The 16,193-nt window shown below is 58.2% G+C and overlaps 5 protein-coding genes across 5 annotated transcripts; 3 read left to right on the top strand and 2 right to left on the bottom strand.

The window, feature by feature from the left end:
• Window positions 1-1,026: 1,026 nt before the first annotated feature.
• K452DRAFT_312209 (class II peroxidase) lies at window positions 1,027-2,110 on the bottom strand (the record flags this gene model as incomplete). The annotated part of the gene is made up of 2 exons (XM_033543535.1): window positions 1,027-1,873; window positions 2,001-2,110. The coding sequence occupies 2 exons, from the start codon at window positions 2,108-2,110 to the stop codon at window positions 1,027-1,029; spliced, it is 957 nt and encodes a 318-aa protein (XP_033393313.1).
• A 494-nt stretch (window positions 2,111-2,604) lies between these two features.
• On the top strand, window positions 2,605-5,515 carry K452DRAFT_291415 (uncharacterized protein). Its single transcript, XM_033541173.1, has 4 exons — window positions 2,605-3,073; window positions 3,126-3,171; window positions 3,223-4,412; window positions 4,459-5,515. The coding sequence occupies exons 1-4, from the start codon at window positions 2,709-2,711 to the stop codon at window positions 5,258-5,260; spliced, it is 2,403 nt and encodes an 800-aa protein (XP_033393312.1). The 5' UTR covers window positions 2,605-2,708; the 3' UTR covers window positions 5,261-5,515.
• Window positions 5,516-6,728: 1,213 nt separating this feature from the next.
• On the top strand, window positions 6,729-7,847 carry K452DRAFT_291414 (uncharacterized protein). Its single transcript, XM_033541172.1, has one exon. The coding sequence runs from the start codon at window positions 6,870-6,872 to the stop codon at window positions 7,794-7,796; it is 927 nt and encodes a 308-aa protein (XP_033393311.1). The 5' UTR covers window positions 6,729-6,869; the 3' UTR covers window positions 7,797-7,847.
• A 278-nt stretch (window positions 7,848-8,125) lies between these two features.
• On the top strand, window positions 8,126-8,582 carry K452DRAFT_321646 (uncharacterized protein; the record flags this gene model as incomplete). The annotated part of the gene is made up of 2 exons (XM_033544417.1): window positions 8,126-8,312; window positions 8,380-8,582. Exons 1-2 carry the CDS (start codon window positions 8,153-8,155, stop codon window positions 8,580-8,582), a joined length of 363 nt encoding a protein of 120 aa, XP_033393310.1. The 5' UTR covers window positions 8,126-8,152.
• Window positions 8,583-9,854: 1,272 nt separating this feature from the next.
• K452DRAFT_278230 (uncharacterized protein) lies at window positions 9,855-15,300 on the bottom strand. Its single transcript, XM_033539358.1, has 4 exons — window positions 14,858-15,300; window positions 12,253-14,813; window positions 10,508-12,205; window positions 9,855-10,457 (listed from the first exon to the last, which is right to left on the bottom strand). Exons 1-4 carry the CDS (start codon window positions 15,015-15,017, stop codon window positions 10,101-10,103), a joined length of 4,776 nt encoding a protein of 1,591 aa, XP_033393309.1. The 5' UTR covers window positions 15,018-15,300; the 3' UTR covers window positions 9,855-10,100.
• Window positions 15,301-16,193: the final 893 nt, after the last annotated feature.

Below are 16,193 nucleotides of genomic sequence, written 5' to 3'. Positions count from 1 at the left end.
GGTCTATTGCTGAGAATGATGGAAGAGGTGAGGTTGTTGTTTGTAGGTCGTCGGGTCCTTGTCAGGCGGCCCGGGTCAACCGCGTCCCGCGTCCCGTCTGAGGTGTGACCCTCCCACAACTCCCTCCCATGACCGTCTCACAAACGCCGACACAGCCCGCTGCTACCCGCCTCGGTTTCTCTCGTAATAGCAGCAGCAGCAGCAGCAGCAGCAGTCATATAAACCCCACTCCCCCTCTCGCGTCCCATAAATCTGCCATCTTCAATAATATATAGTAGAGAAACCCGATCCCTGCTCCCACGCATCAAAGAAGAAACAAACAGCTCAACCACAGCTCCACACCTCCCCCACACACCACCGCATAAACCAACGCAAGCAGCTATCTAGCTAGCAACAAGCCCTACTCGCGCCAAGCCAACAAAGCGCACACAAAAAAGCAACCTCAAGCATGCCGACGCCAGAGTATGTACCTAAGAACCAACCTAGCATCAAATAGTCAGACAAGCTCGCATGCCCTTCCGGCTTTTACATCCAGCTCTGTACGGCGACGCCGACTTCGAGATCATCAAGCGAGCTAGCTAGCTGGCTACTCTGTCTTGGACTACCCAGCCTAGCCTTTGGCCTATAGGAGTAAGACATCGCCGCGACAAAAATGTCTGCTGGGTCAGTTGGCCATGGAAGAGAACTTTGTGTTTTGCGTTTGCCTCCTTCCTAAGTGCTGGTGGCACCGTGAGGCTAAGTTTTGATGGCTGCTCGAGCCGGCCAATGCTAGAGCGCCGATTTGCCTTTATGCATAACGCGTCAGACGTCATCGAAGACTGATCCCAACAAACATGTGTTCTGCTCGACTCTAATATCTATTTACTCTACGAACAACGCTCTACTTGCGACTCTTTCTTCTAAAAACGTGTAAAACAGAGTGATCTAACCGCCCAGGTATCTATCTACTGTACAGTTGTCATCTAAGCGCTTTCTAAGTTCTAACAGCAAGCGCCATCTAATCTTCTATAATCACACTCATAATCTTTACAACCGCGCTCTGTACTTTGCGTTCTCCTTTCTGAGCGGCTCCGCCTCCTCATTGCTCTTAGCCGGGGCGCCAGGCTTCGAGCTCTTCTTCGGCGCACTGACATAGCCGCCCTTGGTGTTATCCGTGTTCAGGATCTTGCCACTCGCGTCGCGCTCGATGCCCAGCTCGATGAGCTTTGCGAAGACCTTTGCAAAATCCGCAAAGAAGGCATCGCGATCCTTGGCGTACTTCTCGACCCAAGGGCGAAACGCCGGATCCGAGATGAGCGCCATATCCGTGGGCAACATCATGAGCTCCGTCTCCGTGTCCTCGTCGACGTAGGCGAATTGGCGTATGCCCGATGGCAGCGTCTTGGGCTTCCACTCCAGCGTCAGCAGCAGCTTGTAGTACTGGTTGCTGAAGCGGGTAGGGTTATTGACCCAGGCGCCCTCGAAGCCCGAGCGGTCCGCATGGCAGCGCCCCAGATTATGTGCGCCGGACAGCGCCACGATCTCCTGGTCCGAGAAGCCCATGCGGTGGAAGATGTGGCGCAGGTGGTCAGCGCCGAGCGCGCCGTCGGGCAGCCGTCCCCGCGGTGGGAGCTTGCTGTCGTCGACAAAGTCGGTGCGCCCAGGCAGCCACGAGACCTCGGGCCCGCCCATGTGCTTGACGGCCACGGTCCCAGCCAGCGTCCACAGGTCCGAGTACGTAATCCAGCTGTGCTTGGCCTTGAGCGGCTCCAGGAAGACACGCGCGTGCTGCAGGCCCGCGTTGGCAGGGTCGCCGCCTTCCGCTTCCCAACGCATCCCCGCGCCGTTGCTGCCGCCCGTGTCCGTCTCGGCGTCATATGTTCCCGCCGAGTGCCTGCCCGTACGTGTGTCCGTCAGCTATGCGCTTGCGTGACGTGTGACGTGTCGTGTCGTGTCGTGTGATGTCGCCGCCTCCTAGGGAAAGGAACGGAGGTCTCGGGGATGGCTGGAGATGGACTCACCAGGCCAGACGGACGAGGATCGGGCCTGCGCTTCCGTCGTCGTACTCGGGCTGGTGCAGAAGCGTGACAATGTCCTGGCGGACGGCGTCGTAGTCGCCGGGATTGCTCATCGTGGGGTGTTTGCAGAGGAGAGAATTAAGAATGAACCGGGCCAGAAAAGACAGACTGGAAAAGAGCAAGCAGTGGCGGCGAGAAGGAGGGAGGTAGCGGGAGGAAGGGACATTTTCCCGAGGGGGAGTGTCATGGATCGTTATCAGATGCCGAGGTGCATTCCGCATCGGGCAAGAGGGCAAGGGACTTATCGGGCGGCGGGCTGGGCCGGCGCAGGAACAGCGAAACGGCGAAACTTGAAACGGAGACGCTCAGAGCCGCATGAATCACGTGAAAGCTGTAACGTCGCGTGACATTTTCGTGCAAGGCTCATTGCTCTCCCGCCTCCGGGTCAAGTTTGACGCGATGGCTCGTCATGCATTATTTGTGGCGTAGGTGGCGGGTCCTGGCCGGCTTAGCCTGCTTCGGACCAATCCGCGCAGGACTTCGGGGCTTCAAAGGACATTCAGCTCTGTTACACTGAGAGGGAAATCTCTTCCTCCCCTAAGCATCCCCCGCATGCTCCGCCTTCCTCCCATGCTCCCCCGTGCTCGCGTCGTCAAGTAGCGCCGGCCGTCTAACCACCGAGGAGCGGCCCCCCCGGTCATGCCCTCGCCAATGCAGATTGTGGAGATCGGGACCCTGAGAACCACCTCCAACGACGAGTCCAGCTTCATCGGCTCCAGCACCGGCATCTGCTTCGTCAACACCGTCCGCAACGCCTTCCGCGCCTCCAAGCACGGCCACGGCCCCGCCCCGCCTGACAATCCCGCCGGGCCCGACCATGACCGTCCCAACCCGCTCGAGGACTTCATCCTGGCCGACGGCGACGACAGCCGTCCAGGGACTCCCTCCCGCCCGCTCCCTGCGCCTGCTCCCACCATCGCCAGGGGCCCTTCGTATGATGCCGCACCCCCCGGCATAGGCCGCGCCCCCGATGCAGCGACCAGCAGGAAATTGATGGTTTTGTACTTCAAGCTATGGTCATTCCAGCCCGCCCCGCTTCGGTCCGTCCAGCCCTAATCTGATCCTCAGGCATCCGCTCTTCCCTTTTGTCCACGGGCCCACATTCTACAGAGAGGTGCTGTGCTCTTCCAAGACTGCTCCATCCCCCGTGCGCTGATGACTGTAGGTCGAGGCTTTGTACGACCCCTCAAAGCCCTTCCACAACCCTCCTGGCAATGATCCAGACCGCCACCGGTGCTGCCGCGCCATCATCACCCAATGCATCTTGAACATTGCCGAAATGGGCACTGATAAGAACCTGCTGCCGCGCTACTCCCGCATCGAGTCGGCCCATAGCCTGCTCTTTTCGTTGAGTTCGCTGGCCACTAAACAGGACCTTCACAGTCTTCAGGCCTTGTTCGCTGCCCAGCTGTACCTCCTCACCGCGGGCTCGTTCAGATCCTCCTCGGCCATTGGAGGAACACTGGCCAAATCATTGTTTCATGCGGGTCTGCATAGATGCCCATATCGCTATCCGCAGCTCTCCGAGCACGAGCGAGACCTCCGCAAGCGTCTCTTCTGGAGCGCGTATGTAGTCGACAGATACCTGAGCCAAGGACTAGGCTTGCCCCTTGGTTTCCAGGACTCTGACATTGACGTGTGTCTCCCGGGGGAAGAAAGGCATAGGCCTGTCATTCTCCGTGAAACTTCGTCGGGAGAGGCCGCCCGTAGTCAATATCCGCGCGAGCCTTCGACCGCGCCTATCTCAACGACTATCGTTGCCAGGGTCGCTTCTCAGAGCAACGGCTCCGGCGTCGAATGCCGCGCCGGGCCAAGCATTGACGGGGAAAGGATGTTCGCCAGGAGAAATCCGAAAGAGGAGCACCGAGATATCGTTCTCACGGGCCTGGTTGGGTATAGCCAGTTGACTGGACGCGCTGTCGAGCTCTTCCACAAATCGATACACGTCCGTTCTGTCGACCATAGCAAGATCCTATACATAACGGCCGATATCCACAGCTGGTGGAACTCTCTTCCCCCCAAACTCTCTGATCAAGATACAGTAGTGTACCCGCGTGGAGAGCCTGGCGATGATGATAGCGTTAGCTTTGTCCCTCTCTTTACGATTCTCTATCAACAGCTTCTGCTTCTTGTTAACAGACCTTGCCTGTCAATGAATCCGACGTCGCCAGAATTCATGGCCAGCATGCAGACATGTATCGGAGCCGCGCGAACAATTATTGGAGGACTGGAGATGCAGTTGCAAGTGAGGCAGCCGTTCTTCTTGCCGGAGTTGCTCTCCGCGAGCTGGATGGCTGGGTTGATATTGGTATTTGCCTGCCAAGTGCGGTACTATCCTGCAGAAAAGGGACACGCGTGAGTTATCTCATTACTGCAGCAAGAGCGTGCTAACAATAAGTAGGGAAATCCAAGCATGTCTGCAGATCTTGCGCCTCATGAGCGACCACTGGAAGAGCGCAACAAACTACTACAAAACACTAACATCCCTCTTCGCGGATCTGCAAGCCTGCCACTCTGCCTCCACCACCGCAACCACCAACGTCACCACCGCATCCAAGCGCGTCTTCTCAACCACCGAAGACGACGCACGCGCACGAAAGCGCGCACGCACAACCCCCCAAGACGAAAACGAGATGCGGCCAAGCGGCGGCCTCACCCCCTCAGCCGCGATCCACCGCGCCCTCTCCTCTGGCGCCGACAGCCAGCCCTATCGCACCCCGTCCCTCCAACGCGCCTCGAGCTCCCTCTCCGAAGCCAACGCCCTGCACACCCCCGTCGCGCACCTCAGCCCGCAGAGCCTGTACGCGGCGGCAGCGGACCAAGCGGCTGCGCAGATGGGGGGTTCTGCCGCAGCGAACAATGCGACGCTGACGAACTCGGCGCTGACGACCTCACCGCTGCCGTTTCAGCTCCCCCAACAGTCTCCGCAGGTGGGCGCTGCGCAGCAGAGCTACATGCAGAACATGTCGCCTCCGGGGCCGGGGTCCGCGGCGTTTGACCACCAGCAGCAGCAGGGGCTCTGGCACGATCCGGCAATCTACGCGGATGGAACGGCATTTTCATTCCTCAGCGCGGATCCGCAGGGAGCGTGGGACCCGGACGCGCTGGACCCGGACATTAGCGCCGTGGACGCGTTTGGGCAGGTCACATGGGGGAGCCTGGACGGTGAGTTTGCGCGCGCGATGGGGGCGCCGAGCCGCTGAGTTTGGGTGCTGCTTGGTGCTTGTGCTGATTGTGGTGGCAGATTTCACGTGGAACCCGTTTGCGGAGGGGTAGAGTTGGCAAGGGAGGATACGGTTGCGTTTTGCTGCTGGCTGGCTTCTTTGCCGCTTTTCTTGTTCCTTGCCTAGGTTGGTGTCTTGCCCTGTCTGTCTGGACTTGTCTTGTTTCAGGCCTTAGTCCGTGGCGCGCAATAGTGCGCAGTGCGAGTGTCTTGTCCGCGCGGTTGGAAAGACGAGGCGAGCCGTGTCGTGTCTATGGCTTGCTAGGCCGGTCATCTAGGCCGCCGTGGCGCAGACAGACTACCTACCTAGGTACCTACATTGCACGCTGTCTGAGGCGGAGGCGCGGGGGCGCGGAGGCACGAGGCGTGGGAGAATGCCGCGCCCGGGGTGGGGTGGGAAGAGGAGGGGTGGACGAGAGACGAGCGAAGTCGAGATATAAAGCCGGAAAGACTCGAGGATCGGAGGTCCGAAGCGGACGGAACTACCTACCTAGGCCCTGCCTAGGTATATTTAACCCGCCAGGGGAGAAGAAGCGGTATCACCTACTCCTAGTGTGAGAAAGGGGCGGAAGGACATACATCGGCCGTTAGGGTCCGATAACAACCCGGTGTCCGCTCTGCCACACCGCCATCTTTGATTGGGTGGGTATCAAATACTTTGGCATGTATGTAGACGAACTCGTCTTTTGGCATGCTGGTGGTGCTATGCCATAGGTACTAAATAGACGATAACGAGCGTGTTCGTGGGATGCGTGTGCTGGTCATGGTGTTTGGCTGTTGCTGTTTGGCGCCGTTGTGTGCTCATAGCGACCCTTACCGACAACAATGGCAATGCCGCCCGCCGTCCATGACCACGACGGGTCGACTTGGTCTTGGGTGCGGGCATTGCCCTTGCCTTTGCCATTGCCTTTGCCGTCCCCATGGGCTTTGGCGTGGGCTTCGACTTGGTGGAGGAGGGAAGGGAGCGTGGTGGAAGTTTACATAGGCAGTGCGTCTAGAGGTCTAGCTTGTATTGTACATGTACTGTAGAGAGGTACGGATATGCGTGTGCGTAGCTAGCTAAACAACTGCATAACCAATGCTGATATTGCACCTACCTTTGTTCCCGATAAGGCCAAGTCGTTCAAAAGTGCTGCGCCGCCGCGCATGCTTGCTTGCCCCACCCCCGCATGCACCCCAGCCTACCTGCTTCAATGGCTTCACAAGCAACAATCCCAATCCAGCACGCACAGCACGCAATCACATTAGTAAGGTCCAGGTGGTTCGGTGTTGGGCCGTCGCTGTCGACATTGCCGTCGTGGATGGTGCGTGGTGGTTGGTGGTGGAGCGAGGGTGCCAGGGTGCGTGGATTTGTCATCCGCGGCGATGAGATCATCGGAGGGGTGGAGGTGGGGTGGGGGGGTATATAGCCTAGCGCTCAGAGCTCAATTTAGATGACAATTCGGATTGGAAAGGCAAGAGCTAGGGAATTTGGGACCGCGTGTCAGAGATCTGTTTGTTTGTCGGCTTTTTGGATTCTGACACTACATCACCTACTATCTGCGCTACGTACGGTCAGCGATCACAACAGCAACAACAACATCATCATCATGGCCGAACCAAAAGCGGCGCCCCTCTTCCCCGCCTCCTTCGTCCCTTTCGCTGTCGAAACCGCAGAGGGCGTCACCATCCGCGGTCTGCACAACCCCAGCACAAGCAGCAGCAAGCCGCCTCTGCTGCTCCTACATGGCTTCCCCCAAACGCACGCAATCTGGCATCTAGTCGCGCCGGCACTGGCGCAGCAATACACGCTCGTCCTCGCAGACCTGCGCGGGTACGGAGCATCGTCCAAGCCGCCCCCGTCGGCCACGCACGCCGCCTACGCCAAATCCGCGCTCGCAGCCGACTGCGCAGCGGTGATGACGGCGCTGGGCCATTCGCGCTTTAGCGTCCTGGCGCACGATCGCGGCGCCCGCGTCGCGCATAAACTGTGCGTTGACTTTGCGGACAGAGTGGAGAAGGCGATATTGCTGGACATTGTGCCCACGAAGGCGTGTTATGCGGCTACGGACAAGGACTTTGCACGCTGGTACTGGCATTGGTTCTTCCTGATCCAGCCGGCGCCGCTGCCCGAGACGCTGATTAATGGGATGGGGGGCGGGAAGTTTGTCCGCATGATGCTGACGGGAAGGGAGCCTGGGACGGGCTTTTTTGCTGAGCATGCGTTGAGTGCGTATGAGGAGGCGGGGGAGCTGGAGGGCGCGGTTCATGCGTGGTGTGAGGACTATCGCGCGGCTGCGGGCGTGGATTGCGATGAGCAGGAGGCGGATGAGCGCGAGGGCAGGAAGATTAAGGCGCCCTTGCTTGTGCTGTGGGGGAAGAAGGGCGTCGTGGAGGCGTGTTTTGATGCGATAAAAGAGTGGGAGAAGGTCAGTGTGGGGGGTGTGAAGGGCAGGGCGTTGGAGTGCGGGCATTATGTCCCGGAGGCGCAGCCGGAGGAGCTGGTGAAGGAGGTGTTGGCGTTTCTGGCGGAGTGAGTGGGGAAGGGACGACTTGTGTGGTTACAGTATGCGCGACAGAGGGAAGCGGCCTATGTACCTAAATGGAAGGCGAGACAGACGAGTCTCTCGCCCTCTTATTCTTCTTCTTCTCGCTCTCGCTCTCCCTCTCCTCTCCATCCCTCAACCCTCATCTCTCACTCTATAACCATCCCTTACCATCCCAACCACGAACCATCATCACCCTACACCCACTCATCTCTACAAGCCACTACTCTACCCACACCACAAGCAGCACCTCCGACGCCAAACCAACCCTCCTCTCTACCTACCACCAGCTCGACGCCAACCGACCAGTAACTACTCCACTCCCAGCAAACGCAACAACCGCCAAAATGACCACAACCACAACCGATGTCATTGCCTCACCCTTCACCCTCCTCCGCGCCGTCCTCACCCGCATCATCACACTCGTGGGCGATGTCTTTTACCTTCTCGTCAGCATCTTCCAGCGCGCGACGGGCCTGGCTGAGGATACGGCTGAGTTGTTGTTGCGTAAGTGCCATCCATCATCCCTCTTTCCTGTTCTTGCTCATACAAAGCTAACCCCCTTCACCACTAGGCAACTTCATCGCCCTACTCCTCATAGCAGGCATCGTGCTCGGGTGGCTCGCGTTCGTGGAGCGTCAGCAGCAACGCCAGGGCGGTCCAGTGGGTCCCATAACGAGGACTGGAACCGGCCTTGTCGAAAGCGTACAGCAGGTTGTGGGACAAGGGAAGAAAAACGTGCAACAGGCTGTGGAGAAGGGTAAGAAGAAGGCTTGATTGCGGGATGGTCGTATGGGTATGGCCTTGTTGGTTTGATCGCTATTGTTCGGCTTGTCTGATTAGGCTGAACATGTCTGGCTGTATGGATAGAGGAAGGAGGGAGCGCTAGACTTAGACCTGATTAGACGGAGGAAGCACGGGTCTGGCACCGCTGGTGATACATACCCTAGATAGATAACCCGATCAACAAACTGAGCCTTTCTACCTCAACACGACTACATCCCCAACTTGTACATTCATAATACGCGCGATCTCCACACCAGCACAACCACAACCACTCACCCTCATTCCATCCCACACACACACACACACACACACACACACACACACCTCCCACTCTCGCCCCTCCTCCCACCCTCCTCCTCCGCACCCATCTTAAACACCACATTCACCGGCACCGCTCAAACAACTAGGTAGCTGTAATGAAGACAAAAGAAAGTGCTCGCAGCGAGAACGACAACTTGACAATCCCACGCGCGAGCAAGAAGAAAAGATCAAGGAGCTAGGGTCCCCCATCACGACTCTCTCCAATTCACGCGTCCACCCAACGCAAAAGAGCTACCTACCCTAGCTGCCATGTGACGAGGCCAATTATTGACCACCAGGCATGAGGCGGGGATGCTCACCATCACAGAACTCTGTCGATATTGAACGCCACTTATCATTAACGAGGTATTCTGATGACGAACGACAGTAGGTCAGAGAAGAAATAGACAAATAAAAATAAAGACTTAATTTTTATTTTTCTTTCTTTCAGTGTAAACATTTAAAGCGTCTCAAACTCTTCATAGAAACACCCACTAAATGGCAAAACAAACGCCGGCGTGGCGGGCTTTTCTTAGCTTTGTTTCGAAATCTAGGTACACAGTGCAGACGCCCTTCCGCCTACCTATCCATGTGTCTCCGTTCACGTTTGTTGAATGCAGCTTTGTTCTTGTTATTCTGTTTTCCTATTTCACTCTCAGCAGGACCATCCATACCTACATACCCTCCTATATCTCCCCTTTTCAAAACACACACACGCCCTCTCTTGCCTCTTCACCAAATTCCCAGCCAGCTTGCACAACACGCAAAGCGTCACTATGCAGTCAAAGCAAATCCATTCACGGCATCCTGCATTGCCAAACTACGGACAAACGAGCGTGCAACGCGGGACAACAACGAAAAAGGTACAGCGAAAAAACATTATCCTCCATACGACCTATACGACGCAGAGTCCAAAAGCCCAAAGAAACCCCATGAGTAGGAGAAGGAAAGCCCCACATCAGCAAAAAAGAACAGAAAAAAAAAAAAAAAAAAAAAAAAAAAAAAAAAAAAAAAAACAAGAAACACCAACACAACAAGAATACATCTTCGCGATTAAAAGCCGGGAAATACTCGCGATTGAAAAAAGGAAGAAATACCAGTACCAGAAAAACTCTGCGCCAGACTTCTTAACAAACAACAACAGCAAAAAAAAGCGCCTGCAAAACAAACCTCTTACAATGCAACGACCCAAAACCCCCCCTAAGCAAACTACCGCCTAAAAGCCCCCGCGACCTCATCGCCCCAACTACCCACATCGACCTCGCCGGCATACACGTCATTGTTAACGCGAATCAGCATCTGCCAGACGTCCTGGTACTTGCGCTCGCACTCGGCCAGGACCTTTGTGACGAGGCCGCGGCTCAAGCTCGGGTCGTCGGCGTCGCCGAAATGCTTGTCGACGCGCTTGCGCAGCGCCTCGATGCCGCGCCGGATTTCCTTGGTGTCGTTGGACGCCGTGATCTTCTTGAACAGCGAGCGCGAGTGCGACGGCCGCGACGAGATGGCCGAGGGCGGCGTGCCGGCCGGCAGCGCGGCGATGATTTGCGGGATGGGGGAGAGGAAGTCCTGGATTCGTTAACGCCTATACCATGCACATACACACACTTCACACTCACCAGCAACTTGCCCAGCGGCCGCCGGATGACGGCATCGACATATAGGGCCATGTGCTCGTTCATCTCGGCCTGGGCGCGGTCGCGCCAGTCACCCAACACAATATCCCCCCGCGGCTCGACCTCCTCCATGTAGTGGTTCATGTTCTCGATATGCAGGATATGGTAGTTCAGGGCCTCCTTGTCCTCGGGGTCGGCGCCAGCACCACTGACACCCGGGGCCTGGGCGGCGACGGCGGCAGGGCTCTCCTTGGCAATGACCTTGAGCGACTCGAACATGGCCTTGTTGATCTTCTGGTAGGCATCGTCGACCATGGTGCGGACCTCGAGACGTTCAGGATCGTCATACGCCGGCAGCATGTTTTCGATGGCGGCGGAAAAGTGGGGGAAGGTCTTGATAAAGGCGATGACGCCCTTGCGCTTCTTGATTTTGACCTTGGTGTCTTCAATGGCCGAGATTTGCGTATCCACAAACCGATTAAACAGTCCCGTCAAGCGCGTGTGCAGGGCCTGCAGGGTGCGGGTCAAAAAGTCCTGGTTCGTCTCCTCAAGCTCGATGAGCTTGCGGTCCAGGGCACAGAGAATGCCAATCCCCTGCAAAGGATCGTTCCGCACTACCCACTCCACCAAATTCTGCAGCTCCTGCGGCCAAAAGGCGAAAATGTCGTCCATGACCTCGGCGACGCGCTTGGCCAGGGCGCGGTCGGGCTCGAACATCTTGCGCGCAAACAGATTACCACCGCGTCGGGACTGCGGACGCGCAGACGTGACGGCGTCGGCAAAGTCCATGTTCTCAATCGATGAGGCGTGGAAGAACTCAACGACAAAGTTCTGCTCCGTAAACACCAACGGCGTCATCTCATCCAAAGCCCCCGCAAACGACTCGTAGTGATACAGCGTGCCTCCCTGTAGCTTGGTCGCCTTGTCGGCGGCGGACTTGAATTTTCCGGCTAGGCCTTGGCTGCGCTTGACGGTGAGCTTGCGGGCAGCGCCGTGGACCGACAGACTCTCGGTATCCTTCTCTTGCGAGGTAAATAGCAGCTCCTGTTCCTCTCCGGTGCTGCTCCGCGCCATGCGCTTCCACGCGATGGCATTGTCGCGGAATTCGTCCTGGTACAGATGACGGGCGCGGCCTTGGTACATCTTCAACAAAGCATCCCAGGTATACAGGTCAATCTCCTTGGCAAACAGAAGCAGCGGACTGTACTGCCACAGGGCATTCCGGGCGACGTCGTGCAGCGCAGGATCCAGCTTCGTGTCCGATCCCGCCCGGTTCATGGCGTCGCGGGCGGCGAGCATGGCGGCGCCAAACGTCATATCCATGTGCTGCTTCAGACGTGCCAGGAACGTCGCGCTCTCCTGCAGGTAACTCTCCTTCTTCTCCTGCAGAGCGCGCATATTTCCAAGCTCTGTACTTCCCATACCCCCAGCACCATCAATGAGCGACGAATGAACACCCTGGCGCAACGACGGGTCGATGGTGATCATGGCCTTGTACAGCAACAACAGCGAGCTCTCAATCGCCTCCAGACCCTCAATCTTACCAATTTGCGCGCGCTTGAGCGGCTCGAGATGACGCGTATCAATCGAAATGGTATCCACCAAACTCTTAAGCTCGCCATGAAGCAGCTTCTGATTAGCCGTCTGAACTTGCAGACCTTGCGACTGGGCTTCGATGAAGGCGATATCATCATTAAGGCTCTGTTTCCGTTAGCCCTCGTCCACCACCACAAACACAACACACTCACGCTCAACTCCACATTGTACAAGGTCAACAAGCCCTCCAACTCGTCACACTCGCCAATCACCTTGTCCAACAATTTCTCCACCGCATCGATGCGATCGTCATTGTGCTCCTGCTGACTGAGCCAGCTCCCCGCTTCCACACGCGCAATCTCACGCTTCAATTCTGCTTCAAAAGCATCCAGCTTCTTCGGCTGCATACCCCCTCGGGCCCAGCCAAAGTCGGAAAATACGGCCTCAATCTCCAGACCGCGACTGTCCAATACACTAGGATCCAAACCCAGAGATGCAAGATATTTGGCTTGCGTGTTGGACCGACGCCTCTGTCGACGAATATCATCAGGCGATTTCGACCTCGCCGCCTCTTGATTAACTTCCAACGTCCCCGCTTCCGCTGCCACAGCCTGCGCAACAACATCTTCAACGGCCGGGGTCGGGGCTGAGACAGGCTCGGACACCTTGAGCGACGGAACTTCGGCCTCCTCTGGCTTACCCTCCATCTCCACAGGCGTCTCCGGAATCATACTGTCATCCGTATTCTTCCTCGCCAACGACGGCGCATTGAACACGGCAGTAATACCCTCCGCTGCCTCGCCCGTCGGCTCTTGGTTGGCCGCCTTGAACCTCTCAGCAGCACCGCCAGTTCTCGGCTTAAAGGCTCCATACGTATTCGCAGCCCGGCGAAGAATATCGCCCATTTTCTTTTGGTTGTTGTTCTTCTTCATTAGCATCAACGCCGCGGCGGGCCTGGCTTCTTCCGATACAGACGTGGCGGGGGAATCGTCTTGGGATGGCGACTTTTCTGGCGGGGTCGCGTCAACCGGAGCAACCGGGGGAGTGGCCAAAGGCGTTTCGAACGGCTCTTGAGGTTTTTCCACGGGCGTGGCGGGGGCGGGTTCCTCCCGCTTGACTTCCGGCTCCTTGACCTCGGGCTCCAGGGGCGTTGGCGGGGCAGGTGTTGGTTCGGGCACGGCCACGGGCGGGAGTCTCGGGCTGAGAGCCGGGGGCAGACCAGGGCTGGGCGTGGGCGACGGCAATGGCGATCCGGCCTTTGGCGGGGCGCGGGGCGATCTGAGAGGAGCGGGAAGGTCGTCGTACTTGGCCTGAGGGGCCAGCATGGGGGGACGCTTGCGGACCGGAGCTTCAATAGGTTTTTCTTCCGTTGACAAGGTGCTAGTCGCCGTCGATGGGCGCAGGCTATGCGGTGAAGGTTCGCGATTCGCACCGTTCGGGCCCCATCGATTCATGGTCGAGCTGGCCAACCCAGATCCAGCCAACCCAGGCCCCTCATCTTCCCTCGACACTGGTGACGCCGGATACTCTGACCTTGAAATGGGCGACGGCGGAACATCCGTGACAATCGACGCAACCTCGGGCTTAACAAGAGGCGACGCCGGCACATCCTGAGCTCGGACGAGCGGCGACGAAGGAAAGTCCTGACCTCTGACGATTGGCGACTTTGGAATATCCCTGATAATCGGCGAAGACGGATCTTGCCCCCTGATCGAGGGCGAGGCTGGAAACTCTGGCCGCGAAATGGGCGACGCGGGAAATGGCCTCGGCTTTCCAGGGCTCGCCATGTTGGTCATGAGCGGAGGAGGGCCGCGCCCTCTCGACGTCGAACTTCCATTCGGCGATGTGGGACGGAATTCAGAGTGCGACGATTTCGGAGTAAGATGAGCGGTCGAGAGCGAAGGAGGCAAGGGCCGGGCATGATCATGACTAGGACGATCACTGCGGTCACTACGGTCACTACGCTCACGGTCATAACTTGGCCGTCCCCGCATCTGTTCCCTACTCGGGGCCTTGCGCATTTCGCGCTCTTGCGACGGACGCGGTCTCCTGGCATCACGATCCGGTGGCATGGGCATACGATCTGTGGGCATAGGATCCCTCCCGCGTGACGGCGGGGGCCGTGGCTGACCAGGTCTATCTTCACCCGCCGTGCCTGGACGACTCCTAGGTTGCAAAGGGCGCGGTTCGTGACCAGGCAGCGGCGGTGCGCCAGGCGAAGCGCCGGAGCGCGAAGGCGGGGGTCTCGCAGGACTAGGAGGATTACGGGCAGACGGCGGCCCCGGACTAACCGGTTGACGACCAGACGGTGGCCCAGCAGGACGCAAGACCTGGTCGGCCTCGCGCGAGCTGAAACCTATCAGCTGCGGGGCCTTGCCAGACGTATACTTGCCATAGATTTTGATTAAACTGTTAATAAAAAAGTCCTTTTCCTTTGGGGAATTTGCCTGCCAGTAATACGGCTTCGCAATGGTCACGACGAAGCCAACGGCGCCGGCCCACTCTTTTCTTTGCGCATCTTCCTGGCTCTTGGGCGAGGCGTGGGCAAACGTCTCAATGGCAGACAGATCCTCGAGGTTCCACGTCTTGCCAATAGAAAAGGAACCATTGGCGTTCTCCCTGCCTTTGTGAATACGCACGCGGCCGGAGCTGCGCACGGCGATAATGACGACTCTGGGTTTCTTATTTTGGGGCGGCGAGCTAGGAGGCGGGGGCGTCTGGGGGTAGGCGGCGTCTTCGGTGACGCGCAGGTGGGTTATGTACGACTCGGATACTGTGCGGTCAGCGAGGCTCAGGCTCGGAAAGGTGGCGGCATACACGCTCCGTTTGGATCCATTTTGGAGAAACAGCTCTCCATGATGCGGCGCTTTTCGTCCTCGTACTTTTCGGCGCGCGAGGAGCCTTGGGCGGGGGCCCTGGCATGGCGGGAGTCGTCGCTGGCCCGGGGGCCATTGGCGCGATCGTGGGAGCCGTTCATGGCGGGCGGGAGGCGAGGTTCAGGGCGTAGGGGATATGCGTGTCAGGGCGGTGCAAAGGGCAGCGTTCATTGTCCGAGGCGGCGGTCGTGAACGAGGGCGGGCATGGACGGGAGTTGGGCGGAGCAGCTCCCTGACGACGCTGGCTGGTGCGGGAAGGCGACACGGGCGGGCGAGGCGGCGGCGAGGATAGACGGGACGTCGAGACTCGAGAAGAGGTCGACTCTGCTTTGAGCCCAAGCTGAGACACAGACACAGACGAATGATGCAGCCAGCCAAACCCCGACAACCTTAGGTAGACCTTGGGTTAGTCCAACGTAGCGCCACGACCGCCAGCCGCCAGCCGTCAGGCGGTGAACAAGAGTCACCGGCAGAAAAAGTTGACCATTTTCCTTCCTTCTTTCCCCACCCTTTTCTCCCCCCATCCCCCCACAATGGCCAAGTCTAGCAAGGTCACCAAAAAGTCAAAGGCCCCCAAGGCCCCCGCCGCCCTCGTCGATCTCGTCCACGCTTTCCTCGCCGACCACGGCTTCGACAAGGCCGCCAATGAGCTGCGCAATGCCGCCAAGGCCGACTTTGACGGCGCCGCCAAGGGCAAGCCCGCCCTGGTAGATGTCTACGAGGAGTGGGAGGAGGACCGCGAGATTGACGCCGAGGTCAAGAAGGAAAACGGACCCGCCGACAACGGCTCCGACGTCGAGAGCAGCAGCGACTCGGACAGCGACTCGGACAGCGACTCGGATAGCGACTCTAGCGACGACAGCAGCGACGACGACGAGCCGGCCAAGAAGAAGGTCAAAACCGAGTCCAGTGACTCCGACAGCGACTCGAGCTCCGACTCCAACAGCGGCAGCGACTCGGACTCGGACTCCAGCGACTCGGGCAGCGACTCTGACTCCGACTCCGACTCGAGCGATTCTGACAGCGAGTCTGAAAAGCCCAAGGTCAAGACGCCATCCTCCAGCTCCAGCTCGAGCAGCTCTAGCTCTAGCGATTCCGAGTCTGAAAAGTCCGATTCTGATTCCGAGTCTGGCTCCGACTCTGACTCCGACTCCGACAGCTCCAGCTCCAGCTCCAGCAGTTCCTCCGATTCGGACAGCAGCGACAGCAGCGAAGACGAAGAGAGCGACAGCGGTAGCGATAGCGACTCCTCCTCCTCCTCTTCATCTTCCTCATCC

This window comes from Aplosporella prunicola (assembly GCF_010093885.1).
Source record: "Aplosporella prunicola CBS 121167 unplaced genomic scaffold K452scaffold_28, whole genome shotgun sequence".
NCBI classification, from domain to species: Eukaryota; Fungi; Ascomycota; class Dothideomycetes; order Botryosphaeriales; family Aplosporellaceae; genus Aplosporella; species Aplosporella prunicola.
The sequence above is the reverse complement of the archived record's forward strand: the minus strand, read 5'-3'. Positions and strand labels throughout refer to the sequence as shown.